We start from the raw sequence: 17,801 nt of genomic DNA on the forward strand, positions 1-17,801 counted from the left end.
CTCTTTGTGAAATTGCTTTTTATCTTCTCTGCAGTTCGTTGTCCTACACATCCAACATGAATTCAGTTTCAGTTGCAATAATTACTAACAAAACTAAGTGTATTTTTATCCAGAATTATTCACAAAGTTATAAAATATCAACCACACAAAAACCTTTCAATTTCTTTTAATGTTTACTATTCAAACTAGTTAATTTTTCCAGATTTTTATTTCACATTAGGTCTTAATCTGTTAATTGTTAACTTTCCCCTGTTATAACAGAGAAACATAAAATAAAGAGATTAGATAAAATATTCATACCCTTCTCGTTTTGTCAATGAAAATACATTGGAAAGTTATATTCACTCCATTTATTCAAACATAACTTTTTACAAACAGATGTACATCCACTTTTATGCCCCCCCCCCCCAACAATAAAAAAAAAGATTTAAACATCAGACAATTTCACCACTGTTTTCATGAATAAAAGTATTCTGCTGGATTTTTTATCGGAGGATAATGAAAATATGACTAAGGATTGATGCAATCTATTTTTTTTTTTGGTGTCTAATGAATATTATGTAATGCGGTGATACATGAGTAGAATATCATAACACCATTTTTGTTTTATAACAAGTAAATAAATGGTACATGAAAAGAGACACCTAAATTCATTCATTTAGAATTCAAACCAAACTAGAATTTACCCCATGAATGTGCTAAAAATCTTTAAGAAAATGATAATGATAATTTTAAATAAGAAAAAAATTACTCATACATTTATACTTTCTGTCTTAATAATTCTTTTTTTTCTTCTAACAATATACTATCAGGACAAAGAGAGTAAAAATGATGTAACATTTCAAAATGCATGCATACTTCATGTCACACAAATACATGTATAGTACAATTTCTATTTTAATAGAATATATTTACAAATTGACTACAGTACACCAGGTGGGTCACCATAGAGACATATAAACTATAGATATTATACCTGAAACATATAAACAATTTGACAAATTCACTGGATTTTTTTTCCTTTTAAAAATTAAGTTAACTTCATGATAATTATTTTGACATAAGAACTACCATTAGGGTCTGCCATTTCTATCCTAGAACTCTGGTAATATTTCTTCATGTTTCACCATTTTAGGTAGACTATTCAGATGCTAGTGAAAACAAACATAAGAAGAAACAAGTTGCCATGTTTTTTTGTGAATGTAGAGGTTAAGTGGATTTCTTGTTGGCCTGTTGGTTCTGACAGAGTACAGGTGGTCGATTTTAGTAGACAGACAGACTCATCAATCATGTTACCACCAAAACCACAGAAGCCATAATAAACAGCTCCTGTATACAATCACAAAAATTATCCTGATTCTGAGAGCAATATCGTGTCTAACACGCTGATCAAACACTATAGATATCACAAAGAATCTGATGCACCTTAAAAACATACAATTATCTTACAGATCTTGGTGGGGTGGTAAAGTGGTTGAAAACTGGTTTCCAAGTTCTCGGATTAAAATGTATAAAACTGAAACCAGAACAAAAACGGCTGTCCCTAACAGTATCCATAGCAATGTGTCTCCTTGGTAATCCACCTGGCTCATGGTCAATCCAGCTCGTCTGGTCTGACTGGTCTCTTCAGCGGGATCATACTCTTCTTCTCTTTATCTCTGGATAGGGCCTTCCTCATGTCTGCCAAAAAAAAAAAAAGTGACCAACTAGCATTTTTCTTTGAACACAACCTGTCTTTAATAGATTAAATATAACCTGAGCATGCTGCATCATCATTATTTTAGGTGACATTTAGATAGATTTTAACATAACTAATGCATTAATGATATTCTTTTTAGATTATTACAAATGCAACAATGAAATAACAAAAAACACCATGGACAATGGCAGGTATGAAAATTTGCCATCTTTCTTTTATCATACAAGTTTGACTGAATATGAAATGTTGGGCTAGTGTTCTGGAATCTGATTTTAGTTTTAGATACTCGTATTTGCGTTGCACATGTATAATCACTTTAAAAAGGCTTCATATCAATCACTTAAATCATGATGTGATAAATTTCATGGGAAGTGGTTTTGGAATTTCAGTCTAAGATCACAAAATTTATCAATGAAGGAAATGATATAATCTCTCAAATGATTGACGAAAACTGGAAAATGAAGTATATATAAATAACTTCAAGAAAAAATGATGAAAAAAAATTGGAAGAGTGGATTATAGGATTCTATCTCAGTAAATATTTCAGCTTGGTATTTCCTTATTTCTCCACTAAGAATCACAAATATCCCACTCAGCAACAATACACAGAACAGACAACCAGACCTGTCATAAAACAATCAGAGATCTATACAGAACTGTTTCAACTGAGGTGAACTTTGGCTTCTGCGTACTTTTACGAATAATTGTTTCAAAAATTGGCAAACCTGAAGCTGAAGATCTAGAAATCAGAGAATTTGTGTACTGGCCCTCTAATCTGGTGTTAGCATGCTTTTTTAACTGTGCAGTCTTTAACACACAGCCTTAGATAATATTCATGTATTTTTTTTTTTTTTTGAAATGAAAAATTCCATATGATAGATTTTTTTTTAAAATCCATATGTTGAGAATAATTGTCAGGTGTGTGGCCAAATGTTTGTTCTGGTGATGTACAGGAGGTACAGTTCCTGATATAATTCATCTCTTCTGACTTATTAAGATCTGGAATAGGGATGAAAATGTTATTCTTTATAGCAAAATAATTATCTAGTTGTCAAATTTTGACTGATCTTGACAAATTGTTTCACAAGATGTACACTATACCCATGTAATTTTTAGCCTTTTTTCCTGGATGCATAATTTTTAAAACCTATCGTAAATTATAAGATTATCTGGATACCAGGTGCAGTCAAATGAAAAAAAAGATGAATCTTAGGAAAATATTTTGATCTGATTTTAACTTCCATCTTATCTCCTAGAGCTTAATATCCCAGCCATTCATAAAATTTAAACTCTTTAATAACCTATGATCATCATCTATAGTGTTAAAAAAAAATCTCAGTATACTTCAAACAAACCTGAAGACCTGATAAAATATTTGAACTTGAGTGCATTGTATTAACACAATGTTGGACAGATGAACTGACAATTAAATCTCAGGGGTTACTAAATGTATTCCAAGTGAGCTTGTAGAGGTGAACTTAATTGTGGAATTCCAACTTCACGGTGGTTATAGTCTTCTCTATTAAAAAAAATGTTAAAAAGTAAAAAAGTTTACATTCTGTAAATTGATTAAGAATAAAATGTTAATCATATGCAAGGAAAAATTGTTTTATAAATAACTTAAAATAAATTTATTTCTGAGTTGCATCATCTGTCTTCCAAAAGTTTGAGAATGCTCATATTCCTGATGAAATTGTCTCAGTAAAATCATGATTTAGTTATAGGGTTGGAATAATACACTACATAATACAATACATGAGAACTGAGAACACTAAAGCTTAATAGGATTACGGAAAGCTAAAAGTAAATGTTTTTAAACAAATTTTGTGATGAACTATCAGAGATAGAGACAGAGAGAGCTGGAGACAAAATTTAACATACAGTTTTGTTAATTCTCATCATTAATTATTACAACAAAAAATAGTAAAATTGTCTACTTAAAAGACTTCATTTTTGCCCTAAAAAATATTCGTTGAGAAATTGAAAAGATTTTGACCCTTAAAGATGCCATGTCCTACTGAAATTCTAAAAGGTCTGTTTCCTGCATTACTAAAGCAAAGAAACAATCAGAATGAAATTGCTGAGCAATTCAATGTGCCCCAATCCACTGTATCAAGACTAGAATGAAGACTTGTGTTAGCAGGAAGCATTAAAGACAGTGCCCAAAAAGTGGACTTTACGGGGGACGACTGGACTTCCGGAAAGAGAGATCCATTTAATCTATCAACTGAACAGTTTTCAAACTATGACAGTAACTGCTATTACAATTCCTGGAAGCAGCAATGCCAGAATTAGAGAAAACTGTATGCAATAGTCTCATAGAGGCAGGCCTCAAAGCTCGCGGGCCATCCCTTTACAACAATTGATCCACATTACTCATGCATGCCAAGATTTCCATGTGACCAACAATGGACATAGAGTGGTCACCATTTAATCCCAAACTGTCTCCAGTTGAGTAATTATGGGGAGAAATGGATCAACAAATTTGACTTCCATATCCGATTTTAAATGCCACCAATGAGTTGAGGCAAGTACTTATGGAGGAGTGAAATCTCATCCCTATTCGAAGAATCAACCATCTGATCAATTTCATACTAAAAATGATACCAGCACCTGTAAATGAAGGATGATGACAGATGCGATATTGACTTTTGAAGTTTTGAATTTTAAATTCCAGACCCTTACTCCCTATAGTCAAAATTTGCAGTGCTAAAATGTTGATTGCTTTGATATTACTCCTTGATACATGACAATTAATAATGAAATATTACTTTAGGAATGACTCTAATTCTTGGCCAAATTATTCGAGTATAACCTGGTTTGGGTCAGTTTACGCTTTATAATCCGCGAAGCGGATTATAAAACAGCGTAAACTGACCCAAACCCAGTTATACTCGAATAATTTGGCCAAGAATTAGAGTCATTCCTTATAATTTAATTTTAAAATCATTAAATAACTATGGGTGTAAAATTTCGTTGCTTTTTATTAGTTCAAATTTGCCGCTCAATAATACAACCATAGTAACGGAAGTGATGGGAAGCGAGGGGAGGTAAAAACTGATACATAGGCCTAGCAGCTTGTTTACGTGTGGTAAGATCGAATTATTGTTTGAAGTTAAAGGTATATTTATTAAATCTGGAATTTTCCATGAATCCCGAGGACTGAAAATGAGAGGATTGTATGCATACAGATGATTCAGCTGGTTGTCAGGGGGGGGTGTCCCCATACCAAACCAGGTTATACAGAAATAATTTGTGTTCCTTTTTGGATATTAACCAATCAGAGGCTAGAATACAAACAAAATTAAATTATATACAATTGTACATGTATTTTAGGAATGACTCTAATTCTTGGCCAAATTATTCGAGTATAACCTGGTTTGGGTCAGTTTACGCTTTATAATCCGCAAAGCGGATTATAAAACAGCGTAAACTGACCCAAACCAGGTTATACTCGAATAATTTGGCCAAGAATTAGAGTCATTCCTTATAATTTAATTTTAAAATCATTAAATAACTATGGGTGTAAAATTTCGTTGCTTTTTATTAGTTCAAATTTGCCACTCAATAATACAACCTTAGTAACGGAAGTAATGGAAATGATGGGAAGCGAGGGGAGGTAAAAACTGATGCATAGGCCTAGCAGCGTTGTTGTTTGTTTACATGTGGTAAGATCGAATTATTGTTAAGTAAAAGGTACATTTATTAAATCTGGAATTTTCCATGAATCCCGAGGACTGGAAATGAGAGGATTGTATGGATACAGATGATTCAGCTGGTTGTCAAGGGGGGGGGGGGTGTCCCCATACCAAACCAGGTTATACATAAATAATTTGTGTTCCTTTTTGGATATTAACCAATCAGAGGCTAGAATACAAACAAAATTAAATTATTTAGCTATAAATGTGCAGCATAGTAATTAATGCTAACCTTATATATTCAGATATGCAGTTTTTCCTTTCAGTATACATATAGCCATTCAAATGTCTAGCAAGAGGAGTCTAACACAGTTGCAGAATTCATGATTTTACCTATATTCTGTACTGTCATAACTAAATCAGAGCAGAAAAGAGAGTAGTGTACATAGTTTTTTGATGCAATATATATCCGCACACTGCTTCTTTTTATTGCATCAGAAAAGTTGACAAGTACAAGATTATTTCTGTCGATATACCAAAGCTAGTAAGCTGTCTAGCAAATCTGTAATTAGTGCAACCATTGGTGTTCCTAATGACACATTATATCCAGAGAGACCAGACTGAGTAATAACATTGTCTTTCCAGTCAAGTTTCTCTGTGGCACTCTGTCTTCTGTCAGAAAGCATTCATACTACTGCTGTTTTACATCAATGATGAACAAGAATGATCAGTAAACTCATTTGCAGCATCAGAAATGCCACTAAATTCATCTTCAGATTTGACAAAGACTGTAATGCATGTTGCTATTAACTGTCATGTACTCATAGACCCATGAAAAACGTTCATATTCATGTAGTGAACATAAGATCTTACATGATGTTTTAATGACTTCATCGGTTTTATGATCCCTTTTTAAGACATTTTTTCCCCTAAAACGTAAAATTTTTACCTAGATTTAGTAGATATATAATACATAATTACTTCATTGACAAAATGATTGCAATTATTTATCATTTAAAAAGACTTTTGAAGGCATACAGAGAATTTTTTTTCACGTACAGAATATAATTGCTATATCATGTATATGGGCTTTTTCAACTGCAATTTATTTAAGAAATAATTCCCAAGTCGAAGGAATTGTTGGAAAATATACCCCGATAGTCGAAAGATTTTTTTGGAAAATAAAAACCAAGCCAGACAGGTGAGGTTTTTATTTGCCAACAAAATCTGGAGACTGAGGGGTATATTCTCCAACAATTCTGATGATGAGGAAATAAATTCTATTCTGTTACAGCAAATATTTTAACTTCCATATAGAGAAAAGCAGAAGCTAGATTTGGACGTCATCATAAGTGTCTTATGACATCATAATTGAATGCTATTCTCGTTCATTTGTACCTCAAGCATTAGAAGAAGTGTGATGTAATCCAAACCTAAAGTAATTTTTTCCCACCAATTTGTGTCACAATGAAAAGATACCTCTATCCTTTTTCTAGTGAAGCCAGTCAAAATTAGAGAATACCGATTTAAAATTATTGATAATTTTTTGATGATGTTTGTGATTTATTGGAGAATAATGGCCACTGCATCTCTTTGATCTTTGTGATAACCATAGTAGAATATATTGTAATGGTTACAGGAGAAAACAATATACCTTAAAATTCTAATTTAATGAGATATATGAGCTATGACATTTTATTCAGTGGACATGTTGCTTTTCTATTAAAAGGCAGAAAAACATACATTAAACAACTCAAAACAATTCCATCTGTTACAAAAGTTAGTAAGAGATTATTATACAATGTAATCCCATTTTTTCTAGTAACAAAGTGAAGCTCTCCACACCAAAAAATTATGGAAGGCACTGTATATACCACATACAGTATGTGATGATAAAATCAGAAACTTCTTCATTAATGTAGCCAGCACTTCAGATTATGATATCACATTTAAAACAAAACAGAAGACAAAAGTTGAAGAAAGAAAAAAGTCCTAGGTATTTGGTAGAAAATATATGTCAAAACACCATTACATAGTTAATATGGGTATGAATGGTTACCTCAGTATAATATATATGTAACTTTGGTGCTATTTTTCAAAGCTAATGGTTGGTGATTAAAATTTGCATAACTGTTTCTTGTAAATTTACTTGGAAATAAATTCTCAGGCATAAAGTACACCTGTTCACACAAAAAATGTGTTACGTGTAAATAACATATTTCTAAAATGTGTTCCTCATTATACGTACCTTCTTTCCATTTCATCAAACTAACAAACAAAGCAACTCAAACCTTAAAGAAACCAAGATAATATCCACCAGAGCTCACGGTTCAAAATAAGATCAAGAGGCCCAGGGGCCACAACCCTCATCCAAGTTTCTCTGACAAAGATGTATGTATTTGGAAAACCATTTTTGCGACCCAAAACTAAGAAATGGGTCATATATATCATGTTAAATTTTACAAATTATAGCAAAAAATTTTGTGAAATTTTTTTATACATTTCAGTTTAAAAATGTTAACCCTTTTTGTGGCTGAACCATTAATTTTGGACTTGGGCTGATACCAGCACCTTGGGCTGATGGAGATGTTATAGGAGAAACTCACCTGAGTATATGGTTCATGCGAGTACAGTTGAACTTTGGTATCTCGAACACTGATATCTCGAATACTATGGATATGTCAAAGTGATTTGGAAGTCCAAATCGCTAATTCCTTAAGTATTTTACCCTGGATATCTCAAACCCTCGAATATCTCGAAGTATTTTCCCATGGGGTTCGAGATAATGAGGTTTGACTGTATTTCCAATCCAAATTCTAATCAAAATTATAAGAACTATTTCATAAAAATAAATTCATACGAGGATCAAAACTTCTGTTTTGTAGGACATTTGGTCTGACAGAAGAGTGCAATCTTACATGTATCAATTAACACATTCTAGATTAAAAACAGGCCCTGACTTATTGTAACTCAATCTACACGCGTAGCTGTAAACTGTTGAAAATGAATATGGTTCCCTTCAATTCAAGCTGACTGTGTCTGTTAAACTGTTAAAATTAAAATAAACAAGATTTCCCCCATGTTAGCAATCTGTATGGGTCCATTCAAGTTCCTTATGTTCAACAAGACAAGATAAATCTCTTGTCTACTCCATGTTGATACCATTGTAAACTTTTGTCTAAGGCTAGATCTGTTTTATATAAATAGCAATATCCTTAGAAAAAGCAGGTGAAATGACAGCATAACATCTATCATTATCAAGATGACATCGTAATCTCTGGAAACAGTGTTGTCTTAAATTTGAACAACAAAAATGACACCAAATGAATTAAGTAAGCCTCTACACATTAGGTGCAAATTGGAAAACTCAAGTACCACTGATCTACATTTTCTCTGACTTTATCTTCTCGGAGAGCTTCACTTCTCCAAGGAACAGCTGGCTATTTAAACTATTTTCTGAGAAGTGTGAAATGGCAAATCTGAAAATTGCCTTACAATTCAATGCCTGGAGAAAATTTGGAATATGCAACAAATTTGATCTTTGACTCTCATCATTTTCTAGGCATGGAAAAAATCAGCTAATTTCTGACAATGCTAATAATTTAACATTCTTTTGATAATTAGTGAAATAAGCATGTTTATTTTATGTTGTCAGAATATTGCTTCCTCAGTAAATTGACATGTCAGATCAATGTTAATAAGCTATAATTGCAATGTCATAACATCATATACTCAACTTGTAAGCACAAATATTCAGTACTAGTATTAGAGTTCAGCATAAAATATAAGAGCCCTATAGGAATCACATTGTCCATCTGTCTGTCTGGTCATCAACTCTTTTCTTGTGATGCGATAACTAAATTTTCAGACCATTTTTCAAATTATGTAAAGAACTACTTTAAAACAAGAGAAAGACACCAATGTACTTTTTGAGGTCATACTACTTTGTCTGTCTGTATGTATATCATGAATTGATAACGTAATAAGAGTTTTCATCATAAGAATTTCAAATTTTATACAGAAGGAACTGTGTTTTGTCCATCCATTCATCTTTCTGTCATTCAACACTTTTATTGTGTTGCAATAACTTAGTTCTCACTGAAACCTTTTATAAAAAAAAAAAAAAATTGTACAAAAATACTCAACCATAGGAGAAAAACAAATTTTGGGGTCATATTACTTTGGTTATCTGTCTGTGTAAATTCTGTATATCTAATGTGACATGATAACTCACAATTTTCAATGTCACAATTTCAAATTTTATACAGAAATACGCCTATTGATTTTGTGGTCTGATGATCTGTCTGTCTGTCAACACTTTTGTAGTGAAGCTAGAACTCAACAGTTTTCAATGTAATGTTTCCAAATTTTGCATAGAAATACTTCATAATAAGAGAAACCAACACCTCTTATTTTTGGGGTCATTTCGCTTTTCCTGTCTGTCTGTCTGTATGTCTTATACACTAGTAGTTCTAACACATTCCATGTCATATTCAGTATGTGCTGTTTCTTATTCTAAACATTACTGAATCAAGTACAATTGTCCCCTTCCTAAGACAACCCTCAGCAGATCCCTTTCTGTCTATGCCAGTTTTCTATTGACAGATGAGAGTGAACTTGCAATGTTAAGACAATCTGCACTTTCATTATCACCTGGGATTCCTATGGTCAACCAGGAACATTTTCCTGTAATGTGTGAGACATGATTATCCACATTATTAAATTACATGTATTACATTACAGTTACTTTAGCCAGAGGTCTTCTTGTAAGCCAGTGATCACGCACTTTTATACAATATGAACATGCAGTGACCTTTCAAGAGGAAAGTGTTAGGGATAGAACTTTGTGAAATTATGTTTGGGATCATTACAATGGATGGATAAAAATTTGGATTCAGACAGTGCATTATTAGGTTTACATCATTACATTTCACTACTGTTTATGTAAATACAAAATTTATATTTGAAGTCATATTTTCAAACATAAGATGCATAGATTAGAGTTTCTTCAGCACTCCTTTTTCTTTGTACAATAGTTTAGTAATATCTTTGACCTTTAAATGTATCATGTCATGTATGAAAAAAAAAATCTTTACCATCCATACAGTGCCTTTGAAGTTAAAAAAACAAAGCAATTAGATTAGCCACTGAAAAGGAATTAACTGTTTCCTCAATATACATTATGTAACATTCTTAAAACAGTCATAGCAAGGTGTGGCCTAATTCTGTCTGCAAGTGATGGCCAGAGTCCAAATGGAACAAACTGCTCCCTACATTATCAGCTACAGAATCTGAGAAATCTACAATGATTCACAATAATGCAGCAAAATCATTTTTCTTTTCCCCTGATATATTTTCCCCCCTATTTTTTTGCACCCAATGATCTCTTAAATACAAAAGATATAAGTAAACATGTTTTTTAATTACTGATCAAAATTTTCATGAGACAGACTTATTTCATACTCTTAATATCAGAGAGAGATTAAGCAAGTAAGTTTACAAAATCAATGAAAAGAAAATCTTTCTTTCTAGGAAATTTTCTATGAATGCCAATGACTGGGAATCAGTTGCATTATTCTACAAAAGATGGAGTCTTGACAAAACAACTGGACTTCTGTTAATGACATACTACAACATAATGACCTCATGATCACTAAATGATGTCTAGAGTGACAGTGGTTTTTGTTTACGAAAGACAGCAATGTGATCCAAATGCATCATATCAGAAACCAAGATTCTTCATGACGATCGACAAGAAACACTGCACATGGACACAGGAGTTCACAATTTTATCAATAAAGTCAATAAAGATCACTCGATTGACCAAGCCATGAGCTATGCGTTAGCATAGCGAACAGTTCGCTATGCTTACGAATAGCTCATGGCTTGGTCAATCGATGATTTTTATTGACTTTATTGACAAAATTGCGAACTCCTGTGACATGGATAATCTACTGATTATACAAATAAAGGTGTTATCGATATTTGAGCTTTAATCTGCACTTATGACCAATTTACTGAAAATTATGCATATCAGATAGACAACCGGTAAAAACAAAGTTTTTAATAATGCATGGCCACAAGAGCCCTTGGTAAAGAATTTCAAATTTTAAATTGAAAAGGTATGCATCTTTGAGTGAATACAGCTATGCTGTATACTTTACTTATTACGTCAATGGTAGATTATGAGAAAGCTCAGATTCTGGGGATTAAAGAATTACAAAATGGAATAAAACTAATTATTAAAAGGGTCTTCATTTCACCGAAATCCAGTACAGAACAAAAACTTAGCTGGGGGGAATTCTTTTGTGCAATTAGGCAAGCTGGCTGCAAGATTTCATTATTAAGTCCACTAATTAAAGCATGATGAATTTTTTGTGGTTTAACATTTTTTGTAACCTCATCTTCATTATTGTCAGTACTCTACATAATGAATTTATTTAAGGAAAAAAATATTCTAATTAAATTAGTGAAAAAAGTAAAAATGAAATAAAATTCAACATGGAAATATGGTGAAATTATAATTATTAATCTAAATTATCTTCCTTTAGATCAGCATGTAATTAAAAAGAAACATTTTCTCCTTGTCTGTTAAAATTGGTTAAGACAGTCAAGCATGTATAAAATCATATCCATGCATTCTTTAAAATTGAAACTGACAATGATAAACTCTTTTACATACACAGTGAAACATTTAAATTGCCCAACAGATTAAAAAATAACTCCATGAAATATCAATAGAGTATGACATTAACTGCTTTAGATAAAGTTTTTTGCCAATGTGAATGCCAAACTTTTCCTTGTGATGTAAAGAAAAACAAGATTATTTATGTCTAATTAAGAAGAATCAATTGTCAAGAATGCCATGCATCCAAGAGTTATCCCCCCTGATGCAATGTATTGCATAATATGCTAATTGAAATGTTTGGTGTAAGTTAATCCAACCAGCTGTACATAATAACCAATAGAAAATATGTAAATGCTTAACATACCCATGAATATTGAATATACCGGTATACTGACTGCTCATTTCTCCATAGAACATTAGTATAAAGACTGCAAAGGACTAAATTCTGTTAAGGCCTATTTCTGCCCCTAAAAACCAAACTTTGATGGAGAAATCTTTTGTTATATTATGACCCAGGGGGATATCTGCAAACTTCAAAGCACGAAACATTTTCATCAACAATGACATCATAAGTTAGATATGAGGTCATGAAAATGATGTAAATTCAAAATTTTAATGATTTTAGAGAAAATGTTGTATTTAACATTAATATTTTGATGAGAATTTAGTAAGCCCAGGTCTGCTCATACTCAATTATTTGATATACCGGTAATGTGTAGAATAACAATATCAATGAAATATGTGAATACTGTACCTGAGCAAAGTTGCGCTCTATAAATACTATAGTCAAAATTGAACAGATTTTGTCCTTTCTTAGAAATAACAGGTCTTTAATCTTTGTGCATCACAGAGACAAAAATTGCCAATAATCTACTTCCATTCTATAATATATTTTGCTAATCCAGATTTTGTGTAAAATGTATGCAACTGTGCACATGTTTAGAGATTTTCAAAATCAGACTTTTATGGGAGCAGAAATATGCCTCTTCCATATGTAGTTCCTTAATTTTTTTTTTACATCTTCATTTTTATTTTTGTATGTTTGTTTTTTTTTTAAATGTATAGAAAAAAAGTGTAATATAGGTCCAATGGGATGAGTGTACATGTGTTTTAAAAAAATAGTGTATTCAAACTATTTTTAAATTTGAGCTGGATTAAACTGTTTATGAACATATTACACAAAACTAGAAATATGTCCATAGGACATGAATGCCCCGCCGAGGGTATATTAGTAATGCAACATGAAAATTTGTATTAGTGTATGAAATTTGATGAGAATATCTTGAATAGTTTCTTTAAAATTGAAATTGAAATCTAACAAGAGGCCCATGGGCCATAACGCTCACCTGAGTAACTTTGGCTTGCTGTTTTTCACCTGATCCCCCCATTGTAGTACTTATTGTGCCAGTGGCCCCACCCTACCCCCAGGGGTCATGATTTGACCAATTAGAATCTACACTACCCCAGGATGCTTCCATATAAGTTTCAGCCTTTCTGGCCCAGTGGTTCTTGAGAAGAAGATTGTTAAAGATTTTTTCTGCATATTTCAATGTAAAATTTGGATTCCCTATTGTGGCCCCGCCCTACCCCCGGGGGTCAAGATTTGAACAATTTAGAATCTACACTACCTCAGGATGCTTCCACCTAAGTTTCAGCCTTTCTGGCCCAGTGGTTCTTGAGAAGAAGATTTTTAAAGATTTTTTCTGCATATTTCAATGTAAAACTTGGATTCCCTTTTGTGGCCCCGCCCTACCCCCGGGGGTCATGATTTGAATAATTTAAAATCTACACAACCCCAGGATGCTTCCACATAAGTTTCAGCTTTCCTGGCCCAGTGGTTCATGAGAAGAAGATTTTTAAAGATTTTTTCTGCATATTTCAGTGTAAAACTTGGATTCCCTATTGTGGTCCTGCCCTACCCCCAGGTGTCATGATTTGAACAATTTAGAATCTACAATACCTCAGGATGCTTCCATTTAAGTTTCAGTATTTCTGGCCCAGTGGTTCTTGAGAAGAAGATTTTTTAAAATTTTTCCTATATATTTCAATGTAAAACTTGGGTTCCCTATTGTGGCCCCACCCTACCCCCAGGGGTCATGATTTGAACAATTTAGAATTTACAATACCTCAGGATGCTTCCATATAAGTTTCAGTATTTCTGGCCCAGTGGTTCTTGAGAAGAAGATTTTTTAAAATTTTTTCTATATATTTCAATGTAAAACTTGGGTTCCCTATTGTGGCCCCACCCTACCCCCGGGGGTCATGATTTGAACAATTTAGATTCTTCACTACCCCAGGATGCTTCCATATAAGTTTCAGCTTTTCTGGCCCAGTGGTTCTTGAGAAGAAGATTTTTTAAGATTTTTCTTATGTATTTCAATGTAAAACTTGGATTCCCTATTGTGGCCCCACCCTACCCCCGGGGGTCATGATTTGAACAATTTATAATCTACACTACCCCAGGATGCTTGCATATAAGTTTCAGCTTTTCTGGCCCTGTGGTTCTTGAGAAGAAGATTTTTAAAGATTTTTCTTATGTATTTCAATGTAAAACTTGGATTCCCTATTGGGGCCCCGCCCTACCCCCGGGGGTCATGATTTTAACAATTTAGAATCTACACTATCCCAGGATGCTTCCACATAAGTTTCAGCTTTTCTGGCCCAGTGGTTCTTGAGAAGAAGATTTTTTAATGACCCCACCCTATTTTTGTCTTTTCTTGATTATCTCCCCTTGTAAGGGGACTTGGCCCTTTATTTTAACAATTTACACTCCCCTTCACCAAAGGATACTTTGTACCAAGTTTGGTTAAAATTGGCCCAGTGGTTCTTGAGAAGAAGTTGAAAATGTGAAAAGTTTACAGACGGACGGACGGACAGACGGACGGACGACGGACAACGGGTGATCAGAAAAGCTCACTTGAGCTTTCAGCTCAGGTGAGCTAAAAAGTTTGATATAGATGATAAGAAAAGTGAGGTCAAGGTCCCAGAAAAGTTCAAGGTCAAACGTTTTTGATGCAGTTGAATAGTTCTCATAAATATGTATCAGCATATGAAGTTTGATAAAAATATTTTGAATGGTTTATTTAAAACTGAGCTAAACACTAATTCAAAATAAATCAAATTGTTGATGCAGTTGAAAAGGTTACATCAGTATGTATTAGCATATGAAGTTTGATAAAAATATTATGAATGGTTTCTTTAAAACTGAGCTAAACACTAATTTAAGAAAAGTGAGGTCAAGGTCAAAGGAAAAGTAACAAAATATTGATGCATTTGAATAGCTCTCATCAGTATGAAGTTTGATAACACTATCTTGAATGGTATCTTTAAAACTGAGCTAAAAACTCATTTAAGAAAAGTGAGGTCAAGTTCAAAGGAAAGGTCAAGGTAAAAAATATTGATGCAGTTGAATAGCTCTCATCAGTATGTATCAGCATATGAAGTTTGTTAAAAATATCTTGAATGGTTTCATTAAAAAATTGAGCTAAACACTAATTTAAGAAAATTGAGGCCAAGGTCAAAGAAAGGTCAAGGTCAAAAAATGTTGATGCAGTTGAATAGCTTACATCAGTATGTATCAACATATGAAATCTGATTACACTATCTTGAATGGTATTTTTTAAACTGAGCTAAACACTAATTTAAGAAAAGTGAGGTCAAGGTCAAAGGAAAGGTCAAGGTCAAAAAATGTTGATGCAGTTGCATAGCTCTCATCAATATCAATCAGCATATGAAGTTTGATAAAAATATCTTGGATAGTTTCTTTGAAACTGAGCTTTGAACAGAGCTAAATACAAAGTGTGACGGAAGGATAGACGGAAGGACGAAAGATGGACATGACAAACACTTTATGCCCCGGCCATATTCATGGCAGGGCATAAAAATGAGTATTACAATTAAACTCTCTGTCAAGAATTAAACATATTATGTATTTCATATATTTGTTGAATGTTGTTTGGATGAATATAACACATTGGCATGTACAAAGAACAAGGTTCACTTAGGGCCTTTTTTGGCCCTGTGAATTTCTGAAAAAGTGAAACTGTTTAGTTTTAGTTGGCAATACATTAAATATCATTTATTCAGTGAATATTGTATTCCTCAGGTGTCTAAATCATCGTATTGACCTCAAAAACCAGCAATAATTGTATAATATATACAGGGCCATTTTATGCATAAAGTGAACCTAGCTCTTAAAGTTTATGCTTCCCTAAATATAAAGTTCAACAGTGAAATGCAAAATGCATGTATATTTCATAAATGCATATCACACAACAAAATATTTACCACATCTAAATTTTAACTATTATTTATTTGCATTTCCAACCATCGATTCCAAAGTTAATCTTTTTCATTTACTGCTCCACGTGTAGAAAGCAGGATAATAAAAGAGAGACAACTCTTTTGTATTTCTAAATTTAGAATGAACGTGACTACTTCCCCTTACCATATGCATCTTCATCTACATCACCCGAGTAGTATTCCAGCACTGTACGATAAACATCATAGCCAAGCTTCCTATACATGTTAACTGCTACTTTATTTGACACTCTCACAAACAGGTCCACGAAAAAACACTTTTTTCTGAAACAGTAATATTTGGATCTGAAGAACATAGCATGCTCGACATGTACTTATTTTAGAATAATCAGAATTTCCTCTAGAGACTAGTTACATGCAGTATAAATATGAAGTGATGCTGACATTCCTTGTACAGTACAATTCGTTTTTTATCATACTGGTTTTATATCATACTTCTTTTTTTATCATAGATATTTGAAACACAAAACCATTTCTTAATAATTCATTGTAAATTTCATCTGTTATTATCACAGGTAAAAGTATACACTTCGCTTACTATAATAGAAAATTTTCGTCCGTAATATTTTTTTCACACCTTTTCACTCTTGGGACAATCAACAAAACAAAAGATAACACTTATCTACACCTGTGGTTCATGCACTGTCGCTTGTCTATACACAATGGCTTGATTATCACTTTGAAATATGCCAATAGTGAAAGACTGGGGAGATTAGTCACACTTCAGTGCACTTACCTGCGCGATTTACAAGAAGTCTATTTATTTCATGAAGTACGTGACAGGATAACACGAACTTTTTTTTCATAACTTATTTTCTTCTTATGTTTATCCTGAATTGTATGTTTGTAATCCGAATGAATGCGTTTTACCAAATGTGTTGAAACTAAATTTTATAGTGTCAATATTAATCCAAGCATTCTTACGCTTGGTGTCTGGATTAACGTTCATTGTTAATTACATTTTCAAAACTACCCGATTAATTAAGAAATAATTAAGTGAAATTAACTCTTTCATCAGTCAGTCCAAGCAGCTTTGAATTTATATGCTCGTCAGTGTATCAATAAATTTTAATTATACGACAGACATTAGGAGTAAATCAGTATTTTTTTAATATCTACTTTGGATAAATAAAAGAAACAATTTGAATGCATGCTCTGTTGCTGTGTTATTTGATTTAATATGTGACATAAAAAAAAAAAACAAAACCAAACATTGGTAGTTTGAATTGATCGTTCATTTAAAAATGAAAGTAGATCAAAATAAACAAGACGGATGCCAAGGGATCTAGAACATTGAGTTTGAAGAATATTAAACTTTAATTAAGTGAATTCATTTATAACAAAAAGTTGAAATAGTAAGTAAATATTGTGAAATGATATGTTAGTTAACTTGTATTTCAAATAAACCTAAAAAATTGAAATTATATGTAACATAACATGTATAATACATCCAATAATTTACACATACGTTGTTTCATGTCAGACGTTCGACATGAATATCAACCGACTATGGTTA

At 32.6% G+C, this 17,801-nt stretch overlaps 1 protein-coding gene across 1 annotated transcript in view; it reads right to left on the bottom strand.

The window, feature by feature from the left end:
* Window positions 1–150: 150 nt before the first annotated feature.
* The window catches only part of LOC133182248 (N-alpha-acetyltransferase 20-like), a 33,741-nt gene continuing 16,090 nt past the window's right edge, over window positions 151–17,801 (bottom strand). Inside the window, exons 5-6 of the mRNA XM_061317013.1 lie at window positions 16,413–16,549; window positions 151–1,680 (exon numbers count right to left, since the gene is read on the bottom strand). Coding sequence (XP_061172997.1) covers window positions 1,595–1,680; window positions 16,413–16,549 — 223 coding nt within the window. The 3' untranslated portion in view covers window positions 151–1,594. The remainder of the gene's footprint in view (window positions 1,681–16,412; window positions 16,550–17,801) is intronic.

The sequence above is a fragment of the Saccostrea echinata genome, unplaced genomic scaffold (assembly GCF_033153115.1).
Source record: "Saccostrea echinata isolate AGI-Se365-2 ecotype Australia unplaced genomic scaffold, CSIRO_AGI_Sech_v1 ptg000009l, whole genome shotgun sequence".
Taxonomy (NCBI): Eukaryota; Metazoa; Mollusca; class Bivalvia; order Ostreida; family Ostreidae; genus Saccostrea; species Saccostrea echinata.